Raw genomic sequence first — 26,850 nt, 5'->3', positions numbered from 1 at the left:
TGCTACAGTGTTGGTGGTAAGAAGGGTCTGTCCCTGTTGGATGGGGCTGTTCCATAGCTGCCTGCCAAGGGCTCCTGTGGATGTGCCACCAGCCCCACTGTCCTCCCTGCCATCCAGCAAAATTATCTTTATGTAGTTTTTTCCCCCCCTCTCCAGATCAGTGTCCCACCTGGATGGCCTTATTTTCAGACTCCTTTAAATTTGACACTTCAGCAAAATTATTTGCCTGGTTTGGATTCTTGGCCTCTCGCCTTCCTTTTCATCCCTTTCACCTATGAGCCTCCAGTCCCAGTTTGATGTTGAGCTGGGAATGCTGGAGGGCTTGTCGTGCTCTGGGTGCTGACAGATGTGGATATCGCTTTTCATCAGCTCTTCCACAAGCAGGCCATGGCTCTAAGTGAAATGGAACAACAAACACCTGTCAGGTGCTCTCATGCAGTCTGGTGAATCTTTGGGCTGCTTCTGGGACAAACCTCTGTGCAGGTGACATCTCTGCTGCCACCCTGAAGAGCTCTGATGGCTCTGCCACCCTCCCTGGGGCACTGGAAATGAAGAGCTGGGCTCTGGGGCCAGGGAACTGGCTGATGGCACCTCACTGAGGAGTCCCGTGGGCTTCCTTCTATCAGAGGGGGCATCTCTGGTGCCTGGTAAATGATTCATTTTTATGTAGCAATATTTAAAAGTGCAGTACTTGTGGGATAAATCTGATGGGATCGTGGCCTCAGTACAGCAGTAGCTGCACACTCAGGACCCTCTCCTCCAAGGACACAAGCTCAGGGAGTTGTGTCCCCAGGGAAAACAGCAGATGAAGGGTGGGGTGTGTGTGTGTGATAGGGAACCCTGTGCCAGGCCAGAGCAGAAGGGAAATGCTAGAGGATAATGGGATGCAAGTGGAATGGAGTGGCTGTTCTGGCTGCTCCAGTGCAGGGTTTCATTGCTTGTCAACTAAAAAGTGAGTGTGCTGCTGGAGGAACAACAAAAAAAGCAAATTAAATGTCTTCAGTTAATTGCAGTTGACAAGACAAAGGCAGTTTGACTTTCCAGTATTAATTAGCAAACCCATACTAATTAGCTTGTATAAGCACAATTCATGCCTCTTTCCCTAAATGCAATTAATATTGCAACTGAAGAACTCTCTGGGCTGTGCCTCTGTATCATTAACATACTTTGCCCTAATTAGACACGGCCAGTAGTGGCTGGAGAAATGAGTTTGTGATTACAACCATAAAAAAACCCTCTAATATTTTATATCCTTCAGGGAACTTGAACCTAGAATTTATTTTTTGATTTAAGAAAAATTACCCTTATCATTGTGCTGTGTAATTAACAATGAAACTTTGATTTTCCTCTCCCTCTAACCCTTCACTTATTTATTTTTCTTTATTCACAGGTTAAGCATGTTCATACTGTAAGGGAACAGTGCCTGCCCATAAGACACATAAGAGTCACCCCTCTCGATAGGGCTCAGGTCGCTGAGCAGCCCCAGAGATCCGTGGGGTTTGTCTGTCTTTTATTTGCTGAATGTTTGTTGTTTGCAATTTTTTTGTATGAATGTGTGCTTTTTTGACAATTTTATCAGCACTGGAAGTTTTCTTTATTGAGGCTGGTGCTACAGTGTCTTTATTTCCAGGATGTGCCAGGAGGTTGCTCAGAGTTCACGCAGCTCCCTGATCTGTGGTCCTAGGATCTCATTTCTCATGATATGCTGGTTTAGTGCTCTACTGGCCTAAAGCTGAGAGCTTCACTCACACCAAAATATTATTTGTGGAAAATGCCTTCTTGTTTGTTATATTATTTTTTCTTTCCTTCCCTGAGGGAGGGAAACAGAAGACGTGTTCATTTTTGTAATTTTCGTTTGCCTTTTTTCATATCCCTTTATAGACATGAGAAGATTGTTTGGCTCAAGCTTGCCATCCAAGCAACAGCTCTGATCTCTGATCTTATGCTTTCTTCCAGTCTGGTTCTGTAGCAGAGGGCATTCATGTCAAGATTTTTTGTTCTCCATCATTAATCCCTGAGGGAAGCTAGCTTGGTATTAAAAAAGCATCACCTGTATTTTCATTACCCTGAGGTTCTCTGGGTATCTTTTGGCTTTCATCTTCAAAAGACAGCTTGGCCCATGTGGGCTCTGAAATCTATAGACTGCTCTTTGGAAAAAATTAAATTTCACCCTCCAGCAGATTAAAAAGGATGGATATAAGAATCAGAAGAATTGCTTAGCAGCGTTGGAGGTAAAGAAGATTTGAAGTCCAAGAATGCCACCGTCACCAAATGAATGGCATAAACTGAGTGTCCTTATAGAGGCAATAAATCCACCTTAAAATTAATATAATGAATGCCCCTTGCCTTGAGGAAAAGTGTTGGTTAACCCTTTGCAGAGAACAGGAGACCTTTATTTAAGAGCAGCAGGTCAGCAATAGTTAAAGAATCAATCATGTGTTCAGTCTGATGAAATCATAATGTTTAGGATTAACTTAAATGTCAGTGGCTGCCTACACTGATGGTTATCAGGAGTAGAAATGGAGACAGAAGGGAGAGTGCATGAAGGAAATAAACTCAGAGAACACTGAGCTTGATGTAGTTGGGAACTAGCTGTTAACTGGAAGGCAACATGGAAAAGTTATTACCTGTATTTTTAATTTACAGGTAACACCAATGATAGTAGGAGAAAAGTCAACTTTAATATAGAAACACCTGCCCTGGATTACTGGCCAATAGAGCTCATTTAATTCTTGTTTAAGTGTTACTGAGCATAAAGCAAGAAATACAACAGACCAAGAACAAAAGTGGCGTTCATTACTGGAAATGTAAATTCTCTGTATCCTCTGTAATAGGAAGGCAATTAAATGTGGGATTAGAGGGCTGAACCACAGTAGTTGTAAATAAAAATGAAACTTTGCTGGAACATCTATAGAACCAGCAGGTTGGGAGGGGCAGGAGAGAATTGACTGGTGCAGGAAGTCTCCATCTGTCAAAAGTGTATTACATAATTTCTGAATTGATTTATCAGGTGACAGCTAATTTCCTTCCCATGTGACAGATTTTATCCTAACACCTTATGTGAGGCCAGCAAAGCCAAGACAGATAAGCAGTGTGGCACTCAACTGAGCAGCAGGGTGAATAGTTCTAGTAAGGCAATCTTAGAGAAATATCCACTCCTCAAATCAGATTGAAAAGCATGAATCTGGTTATAAAGAGACAGCAAAAGAAGCTAATCCAGAATGAAATGATGCAGTAACAGAAGACTGGAAGGGGACTTTTAGATCATAAAGTCCAGTCCTTCAGTAACTGAGGCAAATGCAGCATATATCTCAGTTCATAAATTTATCAAGCTTGTCTTGAAACTGCTTTGGTTGTTTGTACCATTACTGTCATGGAAAGAGTGCTCTGACAGGTGAAATCTTCCCAGTTCCAACTGAAAATATATGTGCAGCTAATATCCATTTTTTTCTTGTGCTAATATTCTCCTTAAACTACAGTGACTGTTCTTCCTCCCTCGTATTTATGCTGTGACATATTTATAGAGAACAATTGTTCTCTCCCAGCCTTTCATTTGTCTAGGTTAAACAAATCAAGCTCTTGCAGCCTTCTCTTAAAGCTCTTCAGTTTTCTCATGAATCTTGAAGAGATTTAAGGAAAGCTGCCTCTTTCTGTCCCTCCTTTGAAGATGAGTAATCAGAGTGGTCACATTATTCCAGGTGATGTTCCAGCAGTAGCTTTTGCAAAAGTGTCTTCCATAGGATCATGGAGTACAGGCAGGAACCTCTTCCACTTCTGTAGTGGAAGAGCTGAGCTGCATCCAGGTCATCACCAGTTCCCAGTGCCACAGGGTGCTGATGTTTATCCTGGGATCAGTTCATCTGCCCCACTCTGTCCTCCTCTCGAGTTTCTGGCTGAGGAAGGCTCGGTTTGTAGGAAGGGGTTTCAGCTGTTTTGGGACTTGCACTGTGACTTTTCAGATCTGTGCTGTTCCTTCAATTTTCACGTAGCTTCCTCTTTCTGATCATTTTATGCTTCTCTGTGATAAAGCCTCTGTGCTATCAGTAATTGTGTTTGTGCGTTTATATTTTTAGACCCAAGGTCTTTAGTGAATTTTGTTTGTTTTGAATGTGTCTGACACATCTTTTTCTCTGTCAGGTAGTTCTAGTTCTACTTCAGCAGAGCCATTTGTTGCTTGCTTACTTCGCAGTGTTTGTATTATTCTTCACTTTGTCATGTGATCCTGTAAACTCTGAATTATGAGTTGTTAGAAGAGGGGGACGATTGTGCAGGAGTCATTGATACCCTATTTTGAATCTTCCCCGTTTTAATTGTGGAACTTTAGTTCTGAAGGTGGAGTGAGGCCTAGAATAGAGGCATGGGAGTACACTTCTCCTTTCCCTTCCCCTGCCAGAGAGCTCTCAGTGCCTGTTGTAAATAACTGCATTAAAACTGGTCCCTGCTATTCCCCATGGGGTAGGAATACAGTGAGCTCTGAGGTACACAGACAAGGTTATTTTTTTCTCCCTCTCTTAGCCCGAGGAGTGATGAACAGCCTCAGCTGGTGTGTTGCACCTGCTGCATGTTCCCTCTTAGAAAATTCATGTTCAACACACAACACTGTGGCACCATCGGAAGCATCTGTTGCACGTGCCTGTGGGCAAAGCAGGGAGTGTGGAGGGAGCCTTGGGATCCTGGTGGATCAGTGCTGACAAGCTGCCTGCAGGCTGGAGAGGTGATCAGCACATTGCACCCCTGCGCGTTCCTATCTCAATGCTATTTTAATTAGGTGAGAAGGAGAGACTTAGTGAGTCAATTCTCATGGTTTATCTCTGTTTTAAAGATCCAGCCGGGCACATGGGATCAAATAGCACATTCCCTTCAAATTAAAAAGAAATAAACGGTCTGTTTAAAAGTCCCATTACACAAATGAACCTGCTGTTGGATCCATTAACGGGGAAGTTTTATGGGACACGGCAGCACCGTTTGGTTTCAGCAGGACTGTTTTCATTTGCTCTTCCAAGGTGATAAGAGCTGACGTGGGGTTAGGACTGTCAGGAGGAAGAATGTGGCTTTCTGAAGTGGAGAGCTGCCTTCCTGCTGCTCTTCCCTGTGGGACAGGTGCTGCCAGGTTGGGGGTAAATGGTCTGACCCAGACCTGAAGAGCAATTCTAACTCAGGTGGGACTCATGGACGTTGCCCTAATCCCCAGCCCATCACTTGGGGTGGCCTCCATGCCACAGGTGTACTCCTAAAACCTGAGCTGTACTGACAGGCACAATTATAACAGGAACAAGGACTGGAGAGGGAGGAGTGGGGAGGGTTTTTTTCTCTTCAGTTGTTGAGCAGAGGAGAAAAGTGAATCATTTTCCTGTTTAGAGGATGCTGTAGCTGGAGTGGTGCTTGTCAGTGTCACTGTTGTCGCTAAAATCTGAGTTACTTGATTAAATGAGAGCAGGACAGGGATATTATCAGAGGCTTTATTATAGGAGGCACAGCCTGGAGACACAAAAGGCCCATTTAATAGTTGTGCAAAATTGTGCTCTTCCAGAACCTGTAAGAAGTTTATGGGCTACCTCAGACTCACTTGGTTCGATTTAGCTGAGCTAAAATTCCCTGGAGAATGCAGAGGCTCTACATTATGTTCAGCACTTTAAGAAAACCAGGTGAGAGGTCCAGGGTACCTCTAGGATTCTGTCATTTCTGCTCCTTTATTCTGCCTTCCTAAAAAGCAGCTTGGAGAAGCTGTAGAAGGAACATGAAGTTCCAGTGCCTGACCAGAGAGGGAAAGGAAGACTTGGGGCTGTTGAACAGTCGTGTTAGGATGGGACAAAGTACTACCTAATTTACATCTTCCTTGTGACAAGGATGGAGACCAGTTTCCTCCTGCTTTCACAGTCCTGGGAAGCTCTGCCTGCATCAGAAGAGGAGCAATCTGAGAGATCTGATACAAGAAATACAATTCCCTAAGCATAGCTTGTCCTGAACATGCAGGGGGGATGTGAAGCTCTCCAGCTATGGGATCTGGGGGAAGGCATGGAGGGCATGTTCAGAGGATGTGCCTGCAGATCAAAGGTTGCTGGATACTTCTCCTCTTGCCTGGGGCTGGCTTTGTGTATGCAAATAGGGAGATAAAGGCTTAAAAAAAGTTTAAGTTTCAAGACTTAGTCTTTACACAGCCTAATCAGCTTGCTACATCATTTGCTTTCAGTCTTTTTGTGTCTCAGTGTCCTTAGAAGAGTTTGTTCCCAGTGTTTCTTGCCTTTGGCTGATGGATGCTGGGGGTAGGTAGTAGCTGTGGCAGGCTGGGGTCTGTCAGGGCAGCAGAGTCCTCCAGCAGGAACTGTAAAACTCAATTTAGCCACTGAGACAAGGAGATCATAGAGCAGGATTTGTCCTATGACCTCTTGGTAAATAATGAATGGCAGAGCCCTGCCTCTTTGGAATCACTTAATTGAGGCTGACAACTCTATGTTGTATTACAGGATCTGGCTTGTCAGGAGAATTTTAACTTATTTATGAATATTTCATTAACTTCTAAAGACTGGCTGTATAAAATGGAGCTCCTGCCAGGCCCTGTCCTGTTGATGCTGTGTTCAGTGCTAATGTCATCGCTGCACATCCAGTACACCTTTCCTCTGAGCTGGACCTCAGAGTTTATTGTTGGTGGCAGCAAGAACGTGTTCACCAAAGGTTAAAATGCCAGGTTTGTGCTTTGGCACCAGAGCTGAACATACGGTATTTGAGAGGGAATTGCTGTTTGCCTTTCACTCTGTGACTGCTGCTGGCAACTGAAGGGCCCTGCAGGCGTCATCCCAAGAGGTTGAAATGGGCAGAGCAGTCTTGGCAGGGCCCTGTGACCTTTGGGTTTTGGCACCAGGAGAGAGATTTCTCGCTTTTTGTACATTAAAAGCCCACTGCTTTTTGTCACAGGCTAATCTCAGGATGGGTCATTTAGCTAGAAAATATTCAACCTGCTCCACTTAACCTGTTCTTTGGGCAGGCTCCTTCAAGGCTCTGACTCTGGGAGGGCCTGTCAGGAGAGCTGCTGCTTTCCCATAGCTGGATCCCTTGCCCCATCCTCACATTTCCCAACTCTGGGAGGTCAGAGAGCAGCTTGAGCAGGCAGCTCTGCTGGCCCCTGCCTAGATGTGCCAGCAAACAGTGCTCCCAGCTGTAGTGAACTGCAAAATTGGGCTGGAGCTGCAGCAGGAGTGAGAGAGCTGTTCCTAAAAGCACAGCCTGTGTGTTGTTCCATGTGAGCCAGACAAAGAAGATTAAGTTCAAGCACTCAGTGAAGGCTCCTTTGCTCTCTTTGCAGTATTAAGCAGGATTGATTCCACCGTATTTATGTTAGAAAACAAAGGAACAAAAATGGATGTTGGATTCCTCTTTCCCCTTTGATCTTCCTAGGTGCTTGGTAACTGCATAGATTCTTTTCTGACTGTTTATTATGTGATGATTTTTCAATGAGAAAACTGATGGGGGGGAGTGAGAGGTGGGATTACAAGCTCCTGTTTGATGAGAATTGTTGAGTGAATGCTCTGGAAACTCCTCGAGGCTATATTTTCAGGAAACAAACTGTATTCAAACTCCGTACAGAGGAGGTATGACATCTTTGCAGATTTATTTGTTGCTTTGACTGTAAATTACAGCTGCTAGAAGACTTGATTCTAGCCAAAAATGCCTATTCCTGCATGAAGGAAATGATCTGTGTGATGCTCTTCTCGAGAGCAGACAACTCCATTGTGCCAGCACCGCAGCTACACTGGGCAGGGATGTGGCACATCCAGTCTGGCACCTTGACAGGTTCCCTAAACAGGCTCTTATTCTGTGTTTTGCTGTTCTAACCAGGAGTAATGGGTAGGAGGTGTCAGCCAGTTAAGGCTAATTACTCCAGAGTTGCCTTCTCTCGGTGGACTCCAGCTGTTTTGTTCTCCCTGGCTGGGGAGGAGCTTTCAGTAGTAATTAAAGGAAACAGTCATCTACACACTGGTGGAAGTGGTGACGCGAGGCTGATAACAGCAGAGAGCTCTGAGCTGAATGAACATGGAAATTAGGTGATCCTTCTTCAGAATGAGCTGTTAGAGCAAAGAGAGGGGTTTTGGACGTGGAGCTGTCAAGGTGTTTTGCTGTCAAGCAGTGGCAGTGAGGTCTCATAGCAGTGCCTGGGAGCGTGGGCAGGACAGGCTGTGAGAGGAAGAGATTCCTTGTCTGCTCCTTTCTTGGAGTGAGGGTTGAAATGTGTAATTATACTTGAATAAACTCATGGGTTTAAATTAACATCTTCAGTTCCCTTGCTCGGTGTATCTCTTGTACAAGATGTTTGCTCTTCTTCCCTGTGAACCTTCCAGATTTGTTAATTCTGAGCTCCGAGCCAGCTTCCATCCGTCTGAAATGTCTGGTAGTGCTTAGTTCCAAACTCACATCCTGCACCCATCCCAGATTACTAAAAAGAAATAAATACAGCACCAAGGAAGGCGGGTGGGTGGGGAGGGCTGGCATCTGGTGACATTAGGATGTGAGAAGGCACTTGAGAGGGGGGAGGAGGCCAAGTCTTGGAGCAAAGGTGTGTTGTAGGTGGGCTGTGCAGGAGGAGTTTGGGGCTTTGGGGGCTGTGGTGTGATGATGATTCCTACTTCACATGCTTGCAGCTGGGCAGGCAGCTCAGGCTTGGACCATTTTGGGCCCCCTGTGGCACTGGCCTTATTTTGCAGAACAAATTGTTTCCTGCCAGACCCTGTAGCACTGTGATTACATATGGAAGCCGTAGGGTGGCTGGTTTAAATAGGGTGTCTGTGCATTTGTCCTTTTGTTCCTTTGCAGCAGGGCTGAGTTTGGCTCGCTGAGCCTGTCTGGAGTTTCCCCAAGTTGTGCTGGTGCCGCACAATGTGGAGGGGAGGTGTTGGAAGGAAAGCTGCGGGCTGCCTGCGGATTGGGAATCAGAGGGGAGAGAGGTGAATGCTCGTTAAGGCTCCCTTGGGGTAGATGAATTAGTTAATGACTATGCTGTGCTTTGAAAATGCAAATGCTGTGTCAGAGCTAAGTCTGATTATAATAATCAATCTTCCTTTGGAGAGGGTGTGCTGGATACGAGGAAGGGGGAGAGTGAGGAGATTGGGGCTGAATTTTTAGATCACAGATCTACATTTCTCTGCTGCTGTTAAGGAACCCTGATGTTGCCTGAGAGGCCAGCAGAGCTGGGGAGAGGCAAAAGGTGGGTTTGAGGGGAGTCATCCTGGCAAGCACCAGTGGGCCTTGGCAGGCTGAAGTTAATTTTGTAATTTTGTCCCTTATGATTGTCCTGCCTGGAAAGGGAGAGGTTGTCGTCTGCTCCTGTGTGTGAGCTACCCCTGCTAATGGGAAAGATAGAAACTGCCTCATAAGCAGGATCCTCCAGGGATGGGGGAGAGGGGAGGGTGGCTGCTGCAGACGTCCAGCCCTGACAGTTCCTTCTCCCTTGGCACTCCATTCGTTTGTAGCAAGCGTTCCTAGTAATTACACCTCTTAATTTAGGGGAGCGAGTGGGAGAAAGGAATATAAATTTGTGTATTAACTTTAGAGATTGGAAATAGGGCAAGTGAACCTTCTCTCTAGGAGATTATATTTGGAAATGAAATAGAATGACATTTGGTATAAACTTGAAAAATTGCTCTCTTTTTACTGCAACAGGAGGAGAAAAAGCCACAATCCAGACTGTATTGGAGAGAAGCAGAAGTCAGCATATGTCCATTTCCCAGTGTGTGTGTATCTACAATAATATATATGCATGAGTACATTTTTAGGAAGGAGTTTGCTGAGAGGTTGCTCCTAGCCCTGACTTCTCAGTGATAAAAGCACAGCAAGTTTGTTACAGATGGTGGAACCCCTAGAGACTGGTGACTCTGATCCAGCCAGCCTTCATCTTCCAAAAGAAAAAAAAAAATTTTTTTTGCTTCAGCCAGTTGAGAGACGGGTAGTTCCAACCCATTTTTTATTGAATATCTGATTTTCTTTGGCTTTATTGCTTTTGTTTCACAATGGCATTGAGGATTAATTTTCCCAAGAAAAAAAATCCTGGGCTGCTTAGCCTGTTTCTAAATGGCAAGCAATATTTTGTTTTACAAGTACTGTCCGACTTTTTGAAGAAAAGTAAAGTTCACTAGGAAATCTGGGGAGGCTTAGTTCTCCCTGTGTGTGCTTCTCTGCAGATGTTTTGGGAGAACAGCCCTTCAGAATGCCAGTGGGGTGGGCATATGGAAGAGGGGGTGCTGCTTCTGCTGAGCAGAATGATCTCTGAAGTGCTCAGCATGGCATCTTACTACCCTCTGGTATTGCTGGACACCCAAATTAAACTCACTGGTGTGCCATGTGTGTTAGGTTTCTGTTCTGATGCCAGATTTATAAGCTTGTAGACAACACCAAGCTTGCTGTGCTGCCTTGTGGGAAGAGAGGCAGAGAAGCTCCTTAGTCTCTGCTACATCCCATGGAGAGAAGCACACATGGCATTGCTGTCATATCAAGCTCCTCGTTTGCCTTGAGGTTTTCAGACCTCAGTGGACAGGTCATACTTGGGATCCCGGTTCATCTGTTCTTGTCTATTTTAGTGTACACTCTTCCTTTCCAAGTTTGCTTGGTGTTCATACATTTAAATGTTTTTGTACTGAAATAGCTCCTTGGATTGTGTTGAGACTTGTAGTCAAACACAACCTCTCAATTCACCTTTCCATGCTGGCTCTGTGCAATTCAGTTCCCATTTATCGCTGCCGTTCAAAATCAGCTCTTTTGCTGAGGAAGGCCTTTCAAAGGATGTTGCATCAGCCCATTGTTAAATAAACCTTTAGACATTTATAATGGATTCAGCATTTCCTGCTTTTTGCAGTTCCAAAAATGCTGAATGACGTGCAGACACACTTCATCAGGATAAGATTGCTGTATCAGCCGCTCACTAAAATGCACTCATTATTCAAATAATAACTGTATGTCTCCAGCATGTGTTCTGTGAAATGTGTGTACATGATGTGGGCGAGTAAACCAGCCCCCTTTTTTTTTTTTTTTTTTTTTCAACATGCAAATCCTACTTTGGCAATGAGTTGAAATAGTTTAGATTTTGAGTCCTTTATTACCCAGAATGAGGCACCTGAACAGAGATTTGATCATTGTTTTGGGCAGTGCATTAAAATTTTCAGAAGTTTGCAAATGTGGTTTTCAAGGCTGACTGATCTGACTGGTGATGAGCCTCATTCTGAAGATGGAGTGTGGACAGCAGTGGTCAGTGGGATGCTTTGGAAAGGCTTTTCTCCATCAATGCTGAAACCTCCTGGAGTTGAGTGTGAGGAACAACAGGTCCATGGCATTGCAGAGGCTCAGGGTGCTTGGTTGGAGGGGACAAATATGGATCAGAAGTGACAAATGCCAGAAATTTACCTAGAAAATCAACTCCCTAAAGTAAAGCTCTGTTTCTTCTAGCTGTCAGGAGATGAATTTATAATTTTGTTTCTCCTGTCATCTCATATGTCTTTAAATAATTGCTACAGAAGAGAGAACCAGTGAGGAACATATTTCTTACCCTGCTGTGGGTGTTTGCTATGTCATTAACACTTGGAGGAGAACCACCTTCTTGGAATCTTGTTGAGGCAGGTTTAGAAGTAAAGCTGAAAGAAGAATGATATTTCATATAATTAAATACTAGATGAAAATCCATCCATGTTCTTCCTTCCTCTCTTTCTCCTTTTGGTAAATAATGATGGCAATACTTATTTCGGAAAAATTATTTGCATTTCACCTTTTGGGGCACTTCCATATTTGTGGCAATGGATATTCTAAAATTAGTCTATATCCTGTGTGTGTCCTGATCACCTTTTATTGAGAGCAATAAAGCTGGACTGGAATTAATGCTTAAGAAGTTAAAGAGGGTAGAAAAGGTTCAGAATAAATGGGAACATTTTAGGTTGAGAACAAGAGGCCCCAGTATATTTTGAGAAGAGAACAATACATCCTCAAAATATGTTCACGTGTTTTATTCATTCATAGGCTCTGATATCACTCATTATTCTGCCTTATCATAAAAACCTTAGATAACTTTATTAAAATAACAGCTTGATTTCTTTTCAGGTTTTTAATGCATTCTGTATGGTGGGAATATCACTGAGGGTCTGATCCCAGGTGATATAATCCCTGAAGCTCCTGCAGATGATGTAGGTCCTTAAGTCCCTCTTGTGCAGCTTTCAGGACAAGAGATGCAATGCCGTATTTCACAGCAATGTTCCCTGGCTGCTCTCAATGCCAGTTAAAAGATCGAGGCTGACCTGGGTTGTTTGGTATCGAATGGGGGAATACAGCAATGAGCTGTAATTTGAGCAGCCCTTTTCCCCTCTCTGCTTGATAATGACTTCTACTAGTTTAATGTATTCAAAGCAATAAAAGTTTAACTCGGCCAGTTGCATAAAATTATTGATAAAAATTGGAAGAGTTTTAGCCAGGAATAATGAGTTGGTTCAAAAAGCATAAAATGCCTGCTGAAAGTGGCATCTGGTGAACAAGAGAGACCAGGACTGGAAGTTAATTTAGGAAAAGGGATGTGGTGGGAATTAGGTGGAGAAAGCAGCAGGGGGGGTTTGGTTCTTCCTTTCCTTATGCCTTCTTGAGGCTGTTCTTTGGCACAGGTACTGAGAGGACAAGGGGACAGGAAGGGACAAACTGCCCCTGTGGTGTATTATTTCATGCTCATCACCCATTCCCAGAGCTCTCCTGAGGCTGTGTCAAAGGGAATGGTCTTGGAAAGCTCCTCACCTCTTAGGCTTTATCAACAGATTCCTTATTTTTAGCTGTTCTCTTCATTCTTGTATTGTGTCTTGCACTGTGTTGCCTTCAGAAAAGCAGAATTGGGTCCCAACAGTAAGCTACTCCATCTCAACTAACTATTTTTGTCCTGGAAAATACATTAATAACATAAAATTAAGTAGTATTTTAAATATCTTAATATTTCAATACCTTCGGTGAGATTCGCAGTAAGGGCTGTTTTCCTAACAGTTGCTAGGGATGAAACCTGGAAACAACACATTTTGAATGAAGCATTTAATACCTTAATTGCTTTACTTATTTTATAAACAATTAGTGAGGTCTGAATGGCAGTAATTTCCCGTGGCACAAAGTTGTGTCTTGGCCTGAACTTGGAACTCTCCAGTAGTTTTACTCCTAGTCCTGGGAAGCAGATTCGTTCAACAGCTCACTGCTCGAGCCAGTTTCATCTGTAGTGGTACCACTGTGTCCTCCTCTCCCTTCTCACCTCGGGCACATCAGATTTTCAGTTCAGGGAGTCTTGTCGCTTGCAAAGTGGGAGGACATAAAAATGAGATGAAATGCCCTTACAGCCCATGTGCCCTTCTCTCCTCGTTCTCCTTCAACAGTTTATTCTTAGAAACGCAGCAGAATCTCATCCTGCCACTGCTGAGCATACCTGGCCTTAATTTGTCACTGCTGTGTATCAAGTGAGATGCTTCTTACAAGCTCCCTCGAGCTCATGTGCATTCACTCTCCCATCTCCTTTTCCTGTTACACGCTCTGGTTTTGCCCCTTTCTTTGTGCAGCCATCACAAGAGACCCCAGATCACAACAGCACGTTCCTCGCCCGCCCTCGTTCCCTGGGAAGGCAGCCGTGATTCATGTGCTCGTGTGGGTGAGCAGGTGGAAAAACTTGAGGCTGAGCCCTCTTGGCCAGTGATAAATAACTCACCAGCCCTTCCATCTTCAAATGCTGTCCTCACTCATCCCAGAAAGCATCCCCAAACTCCTAACAGCAAACACCTCCAGGCTTCAGCAGACAGGGGAAACGGGAGGCATAGTGAGTGTTTTCCTGCTAGAAGGAGGTTGGAATTGAAGCCTACTCCTCATCCCAGTACCTTTTATTCACATTCCTGGAATTATCTGGTGTGCTTGCTTTATCCTCAGCCATCTGTGATGGGCTGAGCTGGGAGAGATAAGTTCAGTAATCAGAAAATTGAGGGAAGCATTTCTGGCTGTGATAATCTTATCAGGCAGCTAATATGCATTAACATTTGTACAGCCTGATGATGCAGGTGGGCCTTTGCCTATTTTTTATTCCTGGATGTTTTTTGACAGACAGGGGGAGAATGCAGGGCTTTTTGGGGTGCCAGGGGGAATTAGGTTAAAGCATCTTTTTGATGCTCTCTTTCTTCTGTTCTGTTCCTTTGGTGTCAGAAAGGTGTGGGAGAATAATCCAACCATCCATTTTCCGCTCTTTCCTGCCAACAGCACTGCCGTGCTCTGCCTGTCTGTTCTGGTAAGCACGGAAGGGTGAAGAGGCAGCATTCAGAACTTCAGTTCTGTCTGAGCAATATGACTGTCCATCACAGCTTGCTCTTTTTCCTTGTAAAGTTGGAGAGTTTCTGCAAAAAGCTTGCAGAAGTTTGCCATTGCAATGTGATTTTGCTCTACAAGTCTAACCCATGCTGTTGCAGGGAATAGTGTATGAAATTTCCCTGATGCTGAGCACTGAACTCTCTGTGGTCATAAGTTTTGCATCTATAATTAAGGCTGGATTGCTTATTATTTTCCTCCTGGGTGAAAAAATACAGTTTCCATCAATGGATTTATTAGGGGAATTAGTCGACAGGTGGTAAAAAGACAGATGACAAAAGGAAGTCCAGTGTGTGAAGAAGGTCTAAGCTGGGAGAAGGTGTTGGAACAGAAGTTTGAGTATCCTCTGGGTAGTTTGTCTCTGCTTACACTTCATAGTAAATCATTTTCTGAGTGGTTTAGAAACAAGTAACATATGGAGTTTATCAATCTGTGCATTGTCTTGGTCTCTGAATTAGGGACCCAGACTGCTGCAAGTCAGGGAGCCTGGGAGTTATAGAGTCTGGTTAAGAAGTTCTCATGTCTGTAGAGTTTTGAAATACTTTCTTGCAAGTTCCTTCCCAAACAAAGCCAGAGGCAGAAAATATTCTTAATTGTTTGTTTGTTCAGCCAGAGCTACCTGAGCAGCTAGAGCTACAAGTGTTTATTGGAGAGTGCTGGAAATATTCCCCAGTCTTTTGGATTCAATGTATGTGTCTCAGAGCTGTTGTGGACAAGACAGCGTAATCCCGTGGTTCATTTCTTCTGGGGGAGGAATTGAGTGAGGTTGAACTGTCAATACTAAATGTCAGGAGCCAGCGAGCTCCTAGTGCCACACAGAGTCTTCTGCATCCTATTATCCATGGGGAAAATAGGGGAAATATCTGTAAGAGAAGCAAAAGCTTTGCTAGTAACAGTTAACTTTCCATGCCTCGTCTACTGTGGAGAAAATGGTGGGAAAGGCGAAAGGAATTGCAAAGGGAAGCAGGGTTAAGTGAGGTTTTGGCATTTAACACATGAGAAGTTGTGCTTTACATCTGTGTAATGAGAAGTCTGATCTGTGCAGAACCTCACGGTTTCCTTCTCCATTTGCTGTTTGTGTGTGCCCCTTACCAGTGCTGGAGGAACTAATACCTTTTCTCTCCTGCAGCTGGAGGTGGAGATGAAGGTCCTGAAGTCTCAGCAGTGCACGGCTGAGCAGAGCTCTGTCATCACCAAGGAGGAGGTGGACACGCTCAGGTAGGCAAAGCAAGGGGAAGGCTGAGCAGATTCTGCTATTTTTGGCTGAGCTAACGAGAAGGGAAATGCCCAGGGTGGTTTCACTGCCTGCTGTGGTTATTGTCATCTCCTGGTGGAGCAGCAGGTACAGAAGCTCACTGTGCTACAGTGCATGAAGAAGTTTATGTCTACAGACTGCCTGTGTCCATGGGCTGCCTGCTGTTCAGGCAATGGGGTGATGCCATTGATCAGAATGTATTTTCCTTGTATTTCTGAAGTAGGATGTTCTTTTCCTGAGCACGTTTTACTTTCTCACCAGCTATTATGAACATGAGAAACCCATGAAGCATTAACAGAAACACTCAGCCCCTGATCTGTCCTGCCTTTAGCTACTTTATAAGCTTTGCTATCTTTTGGGAGGCTTCAGGCTCTTTTCTTTTAATGTTTGGGGTCTTTTGCTGTCAGTTAATTAGTAAGACTGGCTCCTGCATCACTATTCCCTCTGTTGACTTTTTTTCCTGTGGAAAGAGCATTGCTGTTTGTTTCTTATTCTGACCAAATCTTGACTGTAAATACAGCATCTGTTGGCATGTGTGTGAAGAGGTTTAGAATCCAGCTTTTGTACTGCTGATGCATGTGAGGCACTGGAGATAAAAGAGGGATGTTTCCCCTTGTGCATTGCTGGAGATGGCAGAAGGGTACCTGTTGTGATTCAGTGAAAGAGTAGTTACAAAACAGCATTTCAGCAGAGGATACATGAGCATTTACAAAAGCTACAGTGAAGCTAAACAACCTTTCCATGTATTTATTAAAGTATTTATAGCTTCCATTGCAAAGCAGGTGACACAATAAATACTGAGCACAGAAAAGTTCATCTGTTTCTGAACGTTTAATAAAGTTCCTTTCATTGAAGTTGAGCAAATCAGGTCCTGACAAGCTTGAGTATTTTATTCTCAGCTGATTTAAGGCTTTGGCTGGAGTTTTACTTCTTAATTCTTTGATATTTTCAGCTCCATCACAATAAAGTGTGACTGCCTCATAGGACTGAAAGCAAGGTTTTTCAGCAAGCAGAATCCTGCAGAAAGCAGAAATTACTGGCCTGTATGTTATGGCTTTGCTCTTGTGCTCTGCCTCTGGAGCTTGTTTTACAGCTTTGAAAGCCCAGTTCCATAGCAGGAGGGAGGTGTTTGAAAATAACACATGTTCAGCTAAGCTATTCCAATACATTTTAGGGCTGTACACCTAATCTTGGGGACTTGCTCCTGTAGTTCCCTCAAGGTGCTGTAATAGTTCTGGAGGCCCAAGGCATACATCTCCTTCTTTTATTCTATCATATGTTTGAGTTCTGCTAAAGGATAGAATGCTATGACTTCCCTTTTTCAGGGAGATAAACCTGTCTCTATCAACTTTCGCCTTTTGTGGGGGTTTTTTAGCTCCTTCAAGCTTTTCCTCTGCTAAAGCACATTGGACCCTCTGAAACCTGAGGTTTACACTGCTACAGGAGTATTCAGCACCGCCTTGGCAGCATTAAACCTGTCACTCCTGGTTAATAATGTTCCTGTGTATCAGTAAAGCCAGCAGCCTGTTTGCTGTCTTCTGGGACCTGCAGGTTTGCAGAGTTTTTGTACAGTGCCTTCCTGGTCTCTCCCTCCCTGGCTGGTGTTGCTGCAGTACCCTTTCATCTGGGAGACATCCAGGCTGTTTATTTTCCCCTCCAAGACTCATGATTTGGTGTTTACCTTCCCTGAACAGCATTTGCCATCTATTACCTGAGCAGCTTCAGGGAGAAACAGCTGGATTGCCACATAGTCCAGACCACTCCATATTGTGACAGGCTCTTGGCAGTGGGGATGGAGATGTCTGACTGCCCTGAACTAAAATCTATTTCCTGGGCAGGGATGAGTGGAGCTCACAAATACCTCCTTGTTACGGGATCATGGTGTTTGATTGAGCTCAACAGTAGCCCTAAAGTTCCTAGATAATGTTTTTCCCTCTTTGTTTTTAAAGAATTTCTTTGACTGCTAATCTCATGTCTCTCCTCCTTCCATGAAATGGTGTCAAACTTTTCACACAATGTCCCATACCCGGGCCAATTCCCAGTGCAGTGGTTGATGGTGCAGAGCTGTTTTCCAGCGGTGGGCCATACTCTGAAGGCTGTTTCAGCAGAGGCCAAGCTTCTGCAGTTGTTTCATGTTGGTATTTTGGGTTTTCTTGTCTCTTGCTCCTGAAGCTGTGGGTGCATAGCAGCCACAATCCCACATTCTAATTCCAGACTGGTTTCTTCTGTCATCTTTTACTGAACCACTTCTTGTTGTTATGGCTGATTTAAATACTTGTCCCATGCCCTGGTGCTGGTTATTTAGCTACAGAGCTGTTCCACAAAGCATGGGTTTGTCTGATTTTGATCACTCTTTTCACTGCTCAGCTCTAACAGTAAATGACTTGGTGCAAGGCATTTTCTTTCTGCTGGAGCTTTCTTTGCTGGAGCACTCTAAGCCAGTCCCTGCTCCTTTTTCCTTACTGTTGGCTTCTATTACTGCTTCAGACATCTCCTTGCACTCTCAAGAACTTCACAGCATTGCAGAATTGACTCTATAAAGATTTTTTCTTATGTTTCTAGACTTAAGCAGTCAATGGGTATGGTTGGACTTTATTTTGCATTTTCTGTGCATTGTTCAAGAAACTGGGCCAAGTTCTTTCTTCATAGAAGAGGCTTTTTCTCAAAGGAATACAGAATAAATCACTATATTCTCCCAGTCCTTTGGGATTCAGGAATGATGTGCTGTGATCCACATCAGAGCACTCCTCGTGGCTCAGCTGGATGTGTCCTCTCTGTACAGCAGCAATGAACTGGGTGGCTGTGATTAAAGAACAGAAGGGGTTTGGAGGAGAGCAGGGATCAGAATGGAAAGGGGTTAGGTCTGCTGTGCTCATCCTCCTCCTGTGGGCCTCAACAGCACTGGTTTACTCAATTTTATATAGCTCTTAAGGAGAAGAGAACAACACAGTCTCCACTGTCACTCCTTCCTTCTACACACCACTGCCAGAAACTAATTCTGAGAGAAAATGGGGGGAAGAATGCAGATTTCCAAATTGGAAAGAGGGAAAAGAAATGCCACAGCTTATGAGGGAGTTATTTCCATTTCTGTCATTTATTGTAGTCTTTGAAATCCTATAACCTACAGGATGAGGTGTCTGCTCCTCTGGGCTGAGCCCAGCCTCTCCTGTTAGCTGCTGTCACGAAGGAATGTGAAAAATAGGGGGAACCACTGAAGCCAGCAAGAGGAGTGTGCAGAACAGGAATGGACTGTTGAGCCTCCAGGCATTTCCATATAGACCCCGTGGTTTGGAGCTCACTTCTGAAAACAAAAGCAGGGGAGACATAAAGGAGAAAAAGAAATCCATATTAATTCTTTGAATCTGTATTCACCTCCTGTGAGTGAACGAGAGCTTTTAAAAATATATCTTTTGTCTCATTTTTCTTTAGTATGGAAAGTAAATTTTCAGCCAGAAACTTGAAAGACTTTATCAGTTTTTCCTCCTTCTCTTGAGAACAAAGTGCTATTTCGTCAGACCTTTTATAACTTTAAATGTGAAGCTCTCTCCCAGCATCATCGTTTCTGGAGAGACAATAAAAGCAGTGCTAATGCTGTCATTTCTCACACTTTTTGCTGCTCCCTCTGAAATAATATTTGTTTATATTCTGTAGATCCTATGAAAAGAAACAGTGGTCAACCCATTGAGTTCCTGCACTGTAGGGTACAGCATTTGGGCATTAGCACCTTTTACAGGGAAGGTGATAAATGTGCAGAAACTGATATTTCAGAATCTATAAATAAAAGGAATATATTTTAAAATAACTTCACTAAAGACTTAAGTGGCAACAGCTGAAGGACCTTTTCAGCTGGAACAAATCTGAACTTTTTCTTTCTGCTGTCAAGCTGCAACCCCGGTAAATCCTAAATGTTTTCTGTGGATTTAGTGACTGGGTAGAGTTACAGTAATTCAAAAGAAATTCATGTCCTTGCCAATGCCCATTAGTCACACTTGCAGGAATTCTGTCTGCTCTGCTCCTAACACCATCTCAATGCCATCTGGATCCCTTAATAGCGTCTTCCCAACACATACATTTTCTGCTCCATTCAGTAGTTTCCTGTTCAGCAATAGCTTTTCCACAAGGCCATGTCCCCTTCACAGATGGGGCCTCTGTGAGACATGTCCTCATCGGTGATATCCACAGGCAACCACATAACACAGCTGAGAACATTAAAAACCAATAAAGCAAAGATAAAAGGGTAATGGGGGCGGGGGGGAGTTTTCACTGGTTAATTCCACTGAAAAGCTCTGGACTGAGAGAGACACTTGGAGTGCCTGGATGCTGTTGAAAATCCAACAGATTGCCCCGTTTTTTCCTTTCTGAAGTAGGAGCAGCCTTGTCTCACGATCTAAGGTTTTTAGATAGACTGAACACACACGGTGGGATGTCTCCTGATTCTCACAAGTGTCATTTCAGGAGACCTGAGGCTGTAGGTGGGGTTTTTTTTCTTCATTCCTTCTTCTGATTTGAGATAATGAAACATGCAGTGGAGGCAATATAAAGCTCAGTTTTGAAAAGTGGGAAAATCCATGTGGCTGAGCAAATGCCAATGAATCTGTATTCTTGCACTAAATTTGATCTTGTGAAAGGTTGTGGAGGTGGCATCAATTTACCTTATGCCTGTGGAGCCTTCAGCTCTGGGTTGAGCTGTCTGATACAGGAAAATCTTCCAGACATGTGAAGAGATCTTTGCCAGAGATTAAATACTTTCATGTTTTCAAACCCCTGTATTGAGAAGTTCATGTATTCTCCAGAAATAAATTCAAATGCTTTTTCCCTGTATCACAAAACTTTACAATGGTGTTGACATTTCAGAAAGTAACTGATGTTTATTCCTTCCTGGTGGCACAAGGCTGTTTTTAGAATAGACACCAGCTTTTAAGGCCAGGTTGGATGGAGCTTGGAGGAACCTGGTTTAGTGGAAGATGTCCCTGCCCATGGTGGGGGGGCTGGAACTGAATGATCTTTAAGGTCCTCTTTAACCCAGACCATTCTGGGCCAAAAAACTGAGCTGGTAGATGATTGTGCTGTACCCAGGTGTTTCTGTATCCTTGCTTTTTGTGGTCTTCACACAAATTTGTCTTGGGTTGTTCTCCCTACCTGAAGGTAACTCCAGTGTGTAACAAGCTGAGGATTGCAAAATGGTGATAAAATAGTATCACCTCTCTTGTGCAGGTGTCCTTGGAGAGAAAAGGCACAAGGTGTGTGCACCAAGGCTGCCTTTGTGGATGCTGGTGCATCCCAAAGCAGTACCAAATCATCCCTATACCTGAACGTACGTAAATGAAAAAAAATCCAAGTGCCAAGCCAGTAAATATTTTTCAGTATTTGACTTCCATATCTTAACCACCAGCTGCAAGTGCTTTACTGTGTTTATATATAGATAGGACTTCCCTTGCTTCTCTCTCTTTGCCATTGGGAAGTGTTCCCCAGGGGGCTGGGAAGCAAAGCTGGAATAGCACAAACTGTTTGCTTATGGTTCTGATTGCTTTCCCACTGGAGATCCAGGACACTTAACAGTGTTAAAAATAAATTAGGAGAGGGATAAATGGTGAAAGCACTAGTCAGTCCCCAAATCCTCCTGGCACAAAGAGGTTACAGCAATGTTCTTGTTCCTCAGAGCAGAGGAAGCAACAGGTTTTGTCTCTGAAGGAGAAGCAGGGAGTGCCCTGTGCCTCAATGGGCTGACCTTGCCCCGAGCATGGCAGGAAGCCCTACGTTGTGTCAGGAAAGGAGGATCCCCGATAGCTGGGACACTGGAAAGGAGCAACCATCCAAGGGGTGAGCCTAAGGCCATGCTCAGGGGGGAAAGGCTGTGACCCTCAGCTCATGGGTGCTCCTGTGCCTGTTGCTGGTCACAGAGTAGGTGGTTCTGGAGAAGAGAGGGCACAGTAAGAGTGACCTTATTGTGGCTTTTCAGTACCTAAAGGGGCTACAAGAGAATCAAAGAGGGACTTATGACCCTGGCATGCAGTGGTAGCACAAGAGGGAATGGCTTCAAACTGACACAGGCCAGGGTTAGATGGGATACTGGGAAGAAATTCTTCCCTCTGAGGGTGGTGAGACCCTGGCACAGGTTGCCCAGAGAAGCTGTGGCTACCCCATCCCTGGAAGTGTCCAAGGCCAGGTTGGACTGGGCTTGGAGCAATCTGGTCTAGGGAAGGTGTCCCTGCCCATGGCAGAGCGGGGAACTGAATGATTTTTACAGTCACTTCCACTCCAAACCGTTTCAGGATTCCGTGGTATCTGCTGCCTGACTGGGAGTGCCCCAGGCTTCAAATCACCACTTGCTAAGCAGTGAGGCACAAAGGTCACCAACAGATTATTGAATCCTAAAATTGCAGGTGAAATAGCACAAAAATGTAATGGCTTGAATCTACCCTCATTACAGCTGTGTCTCAGGTCTTGGGAAGTGTTTTCTGAGCACTGCTATGAATGATTTTCAAAGGGCAACTGAGAGGCCTGAGCTTAAACCTCCCCGCGGAGACAAGTTCTGCAGGCAGATAGCAGCAGTGTCAGATTATTTGTGAGGCTGGATGGGGAGAAATTTGTTCCCAATTAAAATTCAGCATGTCAAGACTGGAGAAAGTACTGATGAGAGTCCTGTGTCTGGCTCTGACCTTTCAGGAGCTGTTGCGCTGGTGTTCCTCAGAGAAGTGTTGCTCTCCTCACGGCCTGTTCTGCAATCCATTTAGAAATGTACCATTAAAAGCCTTAATTCCACTTTGAATTTCCATTTTTCCTGACCTTTTGAGTCTCCTGCTTCGGCATCCTCCATCCCCACTAGCTTTGTGTCTCTTCTGAAAGTTATTGATGATTTTTTTTAATGGCCTGGACAGTGCTAAAACTGCTCCTTGTCATTTTAGAAGCTTCTAAGAGCAGAGAAAGATGATACTTTATAATATTTGAAAATTGCCAGCAGGGGTCAGGCTTACAAATAATTTAAGCCATCCAAGCTGCATATTTATTGAGAGACATTTCTGCGCTGAACATGTATAATTTTGGGATATTGGCAGGTGACTGCATTCTTTATTCTTAATTTCAATCATTTGAAAGTATTATTAAGCAATAGAATTAATTCTTAAAGAACATTCTGAAAAAAGGGTCCTGAGAAAATTGAATCCAAAGATCAGTGTTATTCTTTATTAGTTATACAAGAAGTTAACGTGTGGAAGGGGAGGGTCTTGAAAGGAGCATCAAGGTTTTGTACTCTGTACTTAAATGCAAGCAAAAATTTTATATCTAGTCTTTTTTATATATATTTATATCCTGCCTAACAAGTCTGATAGAGTTCTCTGAAGGATTCACCAGTCATTTGTCTAAGGTTGGTGTGGTTGATCTAATGTATTTGACCTTTCAGAAAGCTTTGAGCCAGAGGTCACAAAGAAACTTTGATGGAACGAAAAAGGAGATTCTTTGTTGGATTGATAAGAATGTATAAACCCCAGAGGTCTGGCTGTCCCAGTGTAGTGTCTGTGGCAGTGGCCAGTGGTAGGTGCCCACATGAACAGGACAGAGCAGCTGGGTACCTTGCCAGGAGGCTCTCCTGGCTTCTCTGTACCTTGTCTCCAGGATTTCCTGAGCCAGAGATAAAATAATATATTCTCACTTTGTAAAACTTCATGCATTTTTTCCCATTAATTTGCTTATGTAATACAAAGTTAAAATATGGAAAATCAAAGAACAAATGTTTTCACAATGCTGAGGGTTTTTCCACTAGGTCCTAGAATGGTTTTGATTGGGAATTGGGAACTTGTCCAAGACAAAAAAGGGGTTTGTGAGTAGCAAGGTGGCAGAGTTTGAGATAATATGAAATTATTCAGCTTATCAGAGCATTCAGAATTTCAGAAGAAATCTTATGATGCTGCTTGAGACGGGAGATGAAGTTGCATGTCAATAATTGCCAAACCCATGCACATAAGTAAAAACACCCTTACTTTTATTCCCACAACAGAGAGCTCTTAATGAGCTGTTGTCACTCAGGAAAGAGATCTCACATTGTTGTGAACAGCTTTCTAAAAATATCAGATAGGTGCTCCATAGTTAAAAATACAAATAGAATACTAGAAGTTATTGGAAAAGAAGTTGAGAATAAAGCAGAAATCCTCATTGTACCACTGAATATATCTGAGTGCTGTTTGTAGTTCCAGCTTATTTCATAGCAAAAACTCTATATAAAACTCGAAGGAACAAGGAAGAACAATAAAAATATGGAAAATCCTTGTTGTGAAGGAAGACTAAACTGAGATTCTTCAGGAAATAATAGAGAGGCCTGTACTGTGGTGTGGAGAGGGGAGTGTGGTACAATTGCAACTTTTCATAGCAGACCTAACGGGCACTCAGTGAAATAATCACGTGTGAAGTATAAAACAAACTGAACAAATTTTTCATACAGCACATAATTAAATTGTGGAACTTAGTGCCAAGGAGTGTTGTGAAGGCCAAAAGTATAAATCAGATCAAAAAGAGATTTGATACCTCATGGAGGTTTTAGCTGTTGGTGGTTATTAGATGTGATGGTCTAGACTCCGTCTGTGGTTCAGATGGTATCCAAGCTGAACTTGCTTTATATTCAAGCTGTAGATTTTTAATATACTTTTACAAATTATATTCTCATCATATAAACATGTCACTTTTAACCATATGTTTTAGCTGCCTCAGTAGTGCAGTTTTGTGATACTGAATGCAGGAATAATCTGATACTGTTTCTGATTTCATGCTTTACTTGATTATTTGTGGTGGGACTGTGCAGGGACACACAAAGTCTATTAATTTTCCCTTTTTCTCCAGGTTGAAAATTGAGGAGCTGGAAGCTGAACGCAGCAAGCTGGCAGAGGAGAACAGATCTCTGGAAATGAAGCTGGAGAAGCTCACTCTGCAGGTAGGAATGTGGAGGTCCAGAGCAGCTGGAGAGCCTGGCGTGGTCCATGTGCCGTGGCTGTCCTAGCAGATGTGCTTGAGTGCTCCCAGCATGGAGCTTCCCTTCCCTCCATCTGGGCAAGGCACCTTCCAGCAGCCTGTGCTGACTGCACTGTCACACCTGTGTTTCTGACCATGCCATTGGAGAGGTTTGATGTCAGATGCAATCACACAGATGCAGTTGTATTTTTGGATAATTGTCTCCAGGACTTCTCTTCTTGGAGCCTTAAAAATTCGTCCATGTTAAGTAACTCCATCACTAGAAGTTGTCTGTCCCCAGCTGCACTCATGCCAAAGTGGGAGCATAGACAGGGCTGAACAGCATGGAGTGGATCAGAAATTTTGAGCTTTGTTTGTATTGAAGTCTCCACTCGGCTGCTATCAGCAATGGAAGCAGAGACCACCTCAGCAGGCCAGAGTTTGCCAAGCCAGGAACCATCCGTGCTGCTGAGGGGATGAGCTGGCAGCACCCACAGGCACGGAGAGCAGAAGGTGGGGAGTCAGAAGGATGGGAGGTGTGTTCCTTTTGCTGTGCTACTGTGTGTGTTTTGCCTTTTCCTTGCGCTGTCCTCTGTGGTAGAAGGTGAGCAGAACCCTGGATAGATCCATGAAATCTCACCCTCCTTGAAAGAGGGCGAGGGCACGGGCACCTGCAGCAGATAAGTGGACTGGCTGCTCAGCTTGTTGTCACCGTAGGAACAGCTTTCCTGTGCAGGGGAAGGGCAGGGGAGTTGCTTCAAGCTTTTGTAGTGTTTCCTGTTTGAAAGGTGCTGGAGCAAACGAGAACCTGAGCCTGTTGGTTTAATCAAAGCCCACCCTTCTATGAACAGTGTTATCTCTTCCTTCTTTTCCCTCTGATGTGCTGAACAATTTGTCATTCACAATGTAGCATTCTACTATCTTAATTTTTCTTTCTTTTTATCTTTATTTTTCCCTCTTTTTTTTTTTTTTTTTTTTTTTTTTCCTGCAAATTGCCTCATGGTAGAAAACCTGCAGGTTTGAAATTACCCAGATTTCAGCCAGACCATTGATTTTTATCTTGACACCTATTAGACGTGAATCAAATTTATTTTTATTTTTATAACCCATTCCTGGAGACAGGGGAAGTGACAGCTTTGATAAAGCAGGGAGCTAAGAGCTGCTGAGCATCTCTGCTGAGCCATGTTTAGTGTGAAACCTGTCACCCTGCTCCCCTTTAATTGGGTTTCAGTCATCAGAAGGAGATTAAAGCTTTGGGCTGGTGTTTGGATGCTTAGGTCTCCGGCAAACACAACAGCAGCTTTGGTTTCAGAACAGATTACAGTTCAGGTCGTGGTTAATTTGCCTACATGGTCTTACAGTGGTTGCTGGCTTTCCAAGAAGGCCTGACCAGAGGAATTCCCTATTTTCTTTGTGATGTCTTGAGACATCACAAAGATCTGCTTTCTTTGTTCATACAGCTCTTGAGATGCCAAGACTTGAGTAGCAGGTCTAGGAAAGAGAAATCTTTGAGTTAGTGAGCTGAATTCAGGTAATGATGCTCTTCTATCTCCCTTGCCAAGGCTGAGGCCATGGCTTTAACTCCTTATTTAACAGGGTGTAGCTCCACCCGTCCCTAAACTCTCACTTTACTTGTGTCTTAGAGAACTTGATGCCTCAAGTAGTTTTTTTGAAAGACAAGGAGTAGAGGGGAAAGCACAAGTACAGGAATATGTCAGCTGAATGCTGATGTGTCAGTATTGATCAGTGTGTGCCCACCTGAATGGCCAAGAACTCCTCAGAGGGGAAAATATCAGCCTTCCCAATTTTTATTCACCTTGTGAATCAAATATCTTGACAGGCCAAGCTTAAAATGACTCTTTTTATAAACACATTGAAAGAAGGTTTGTTACAGTGAGAACCCACAAAGTTAAGGATAAGCTTAGAAATTCACCTCTTCTATCAGTGCTGAGCAAATACGCTGAAAATGTCATTATACACTCAGATAAGGTCACTGAAGTGTTGCTAGTTTGACATGTTATTTATTCCCACCTCTGAAAGAAATCATTGGGAAATGATGGGTTAAAATAAAGCCTGTGTCATGAAGGGGAAAAAAGCAGGACACACTACATACAGAAGTCACAAGGAAGTTTTACTGAACAGGAAGATGACTAAAATTACAAACATAGGAGAAGCATGTCTTCAAATCAAAATAAAGGTGTAAGAGAAGGGGGTGACATTAAATCAGGTAGAATGAAGGTGATTTCATACAAATCTTTATCTGCTGTTCCTTCTTTTAAAATAAAACCTCTGACTCTCTGGAATGAAAAGATATGTAGAAG

At 43.6% G+C, this 26,850-nt stretch overlaps 1 protein-coding gene across 3 annotated transcripts in view; it reads left to right on the top strand.

Annotated features, from left to right (window-relative positions):
* The window catches only part of MAD1L1 (mitotic arrest deficient 1 like 1), a 349,137-nt gene that overhangs the window by 169,829 nt on the left and 152,458 nt on the right, over window positions 1–26,850 (top strand). For all 3 annotated transcript variants that reach the window (XM_010392404.2, XM_019281689.2, XM_019281688.2), the window contains 2 exons: window positions 15,467–15,555; window positions 24,422–24,512. In XM_010392404.2, coding sequence (XP_010390706.1) covers window positions 15,467–15,555; window positions 24,422–24,512 — 180 coding nt within the window. The remainder of the gene's footprint in view (window positions 1–15,466; window positions 15,556–24,421; window positions 24,513–26,850) is intronic.

This window comes from Corvus cornix, chromosome 14 (assembly GCF_000738735.6).
Source record: "Corvus cornix cornix isolate S_Up_H32 chromosome 14, ASM73873v5, whole genome shotgun sequence".
NCBI lineage: Eukaryota > Metazoa > Chordata > Aves > Passeriformes > Corvidae > Corvus > Corvus cornix.
The sequence above is the reverse complement of the archived record's forward strand: the minus strand, read 5'-3'. Positions and strand labels throughout refer to the sequence as shown.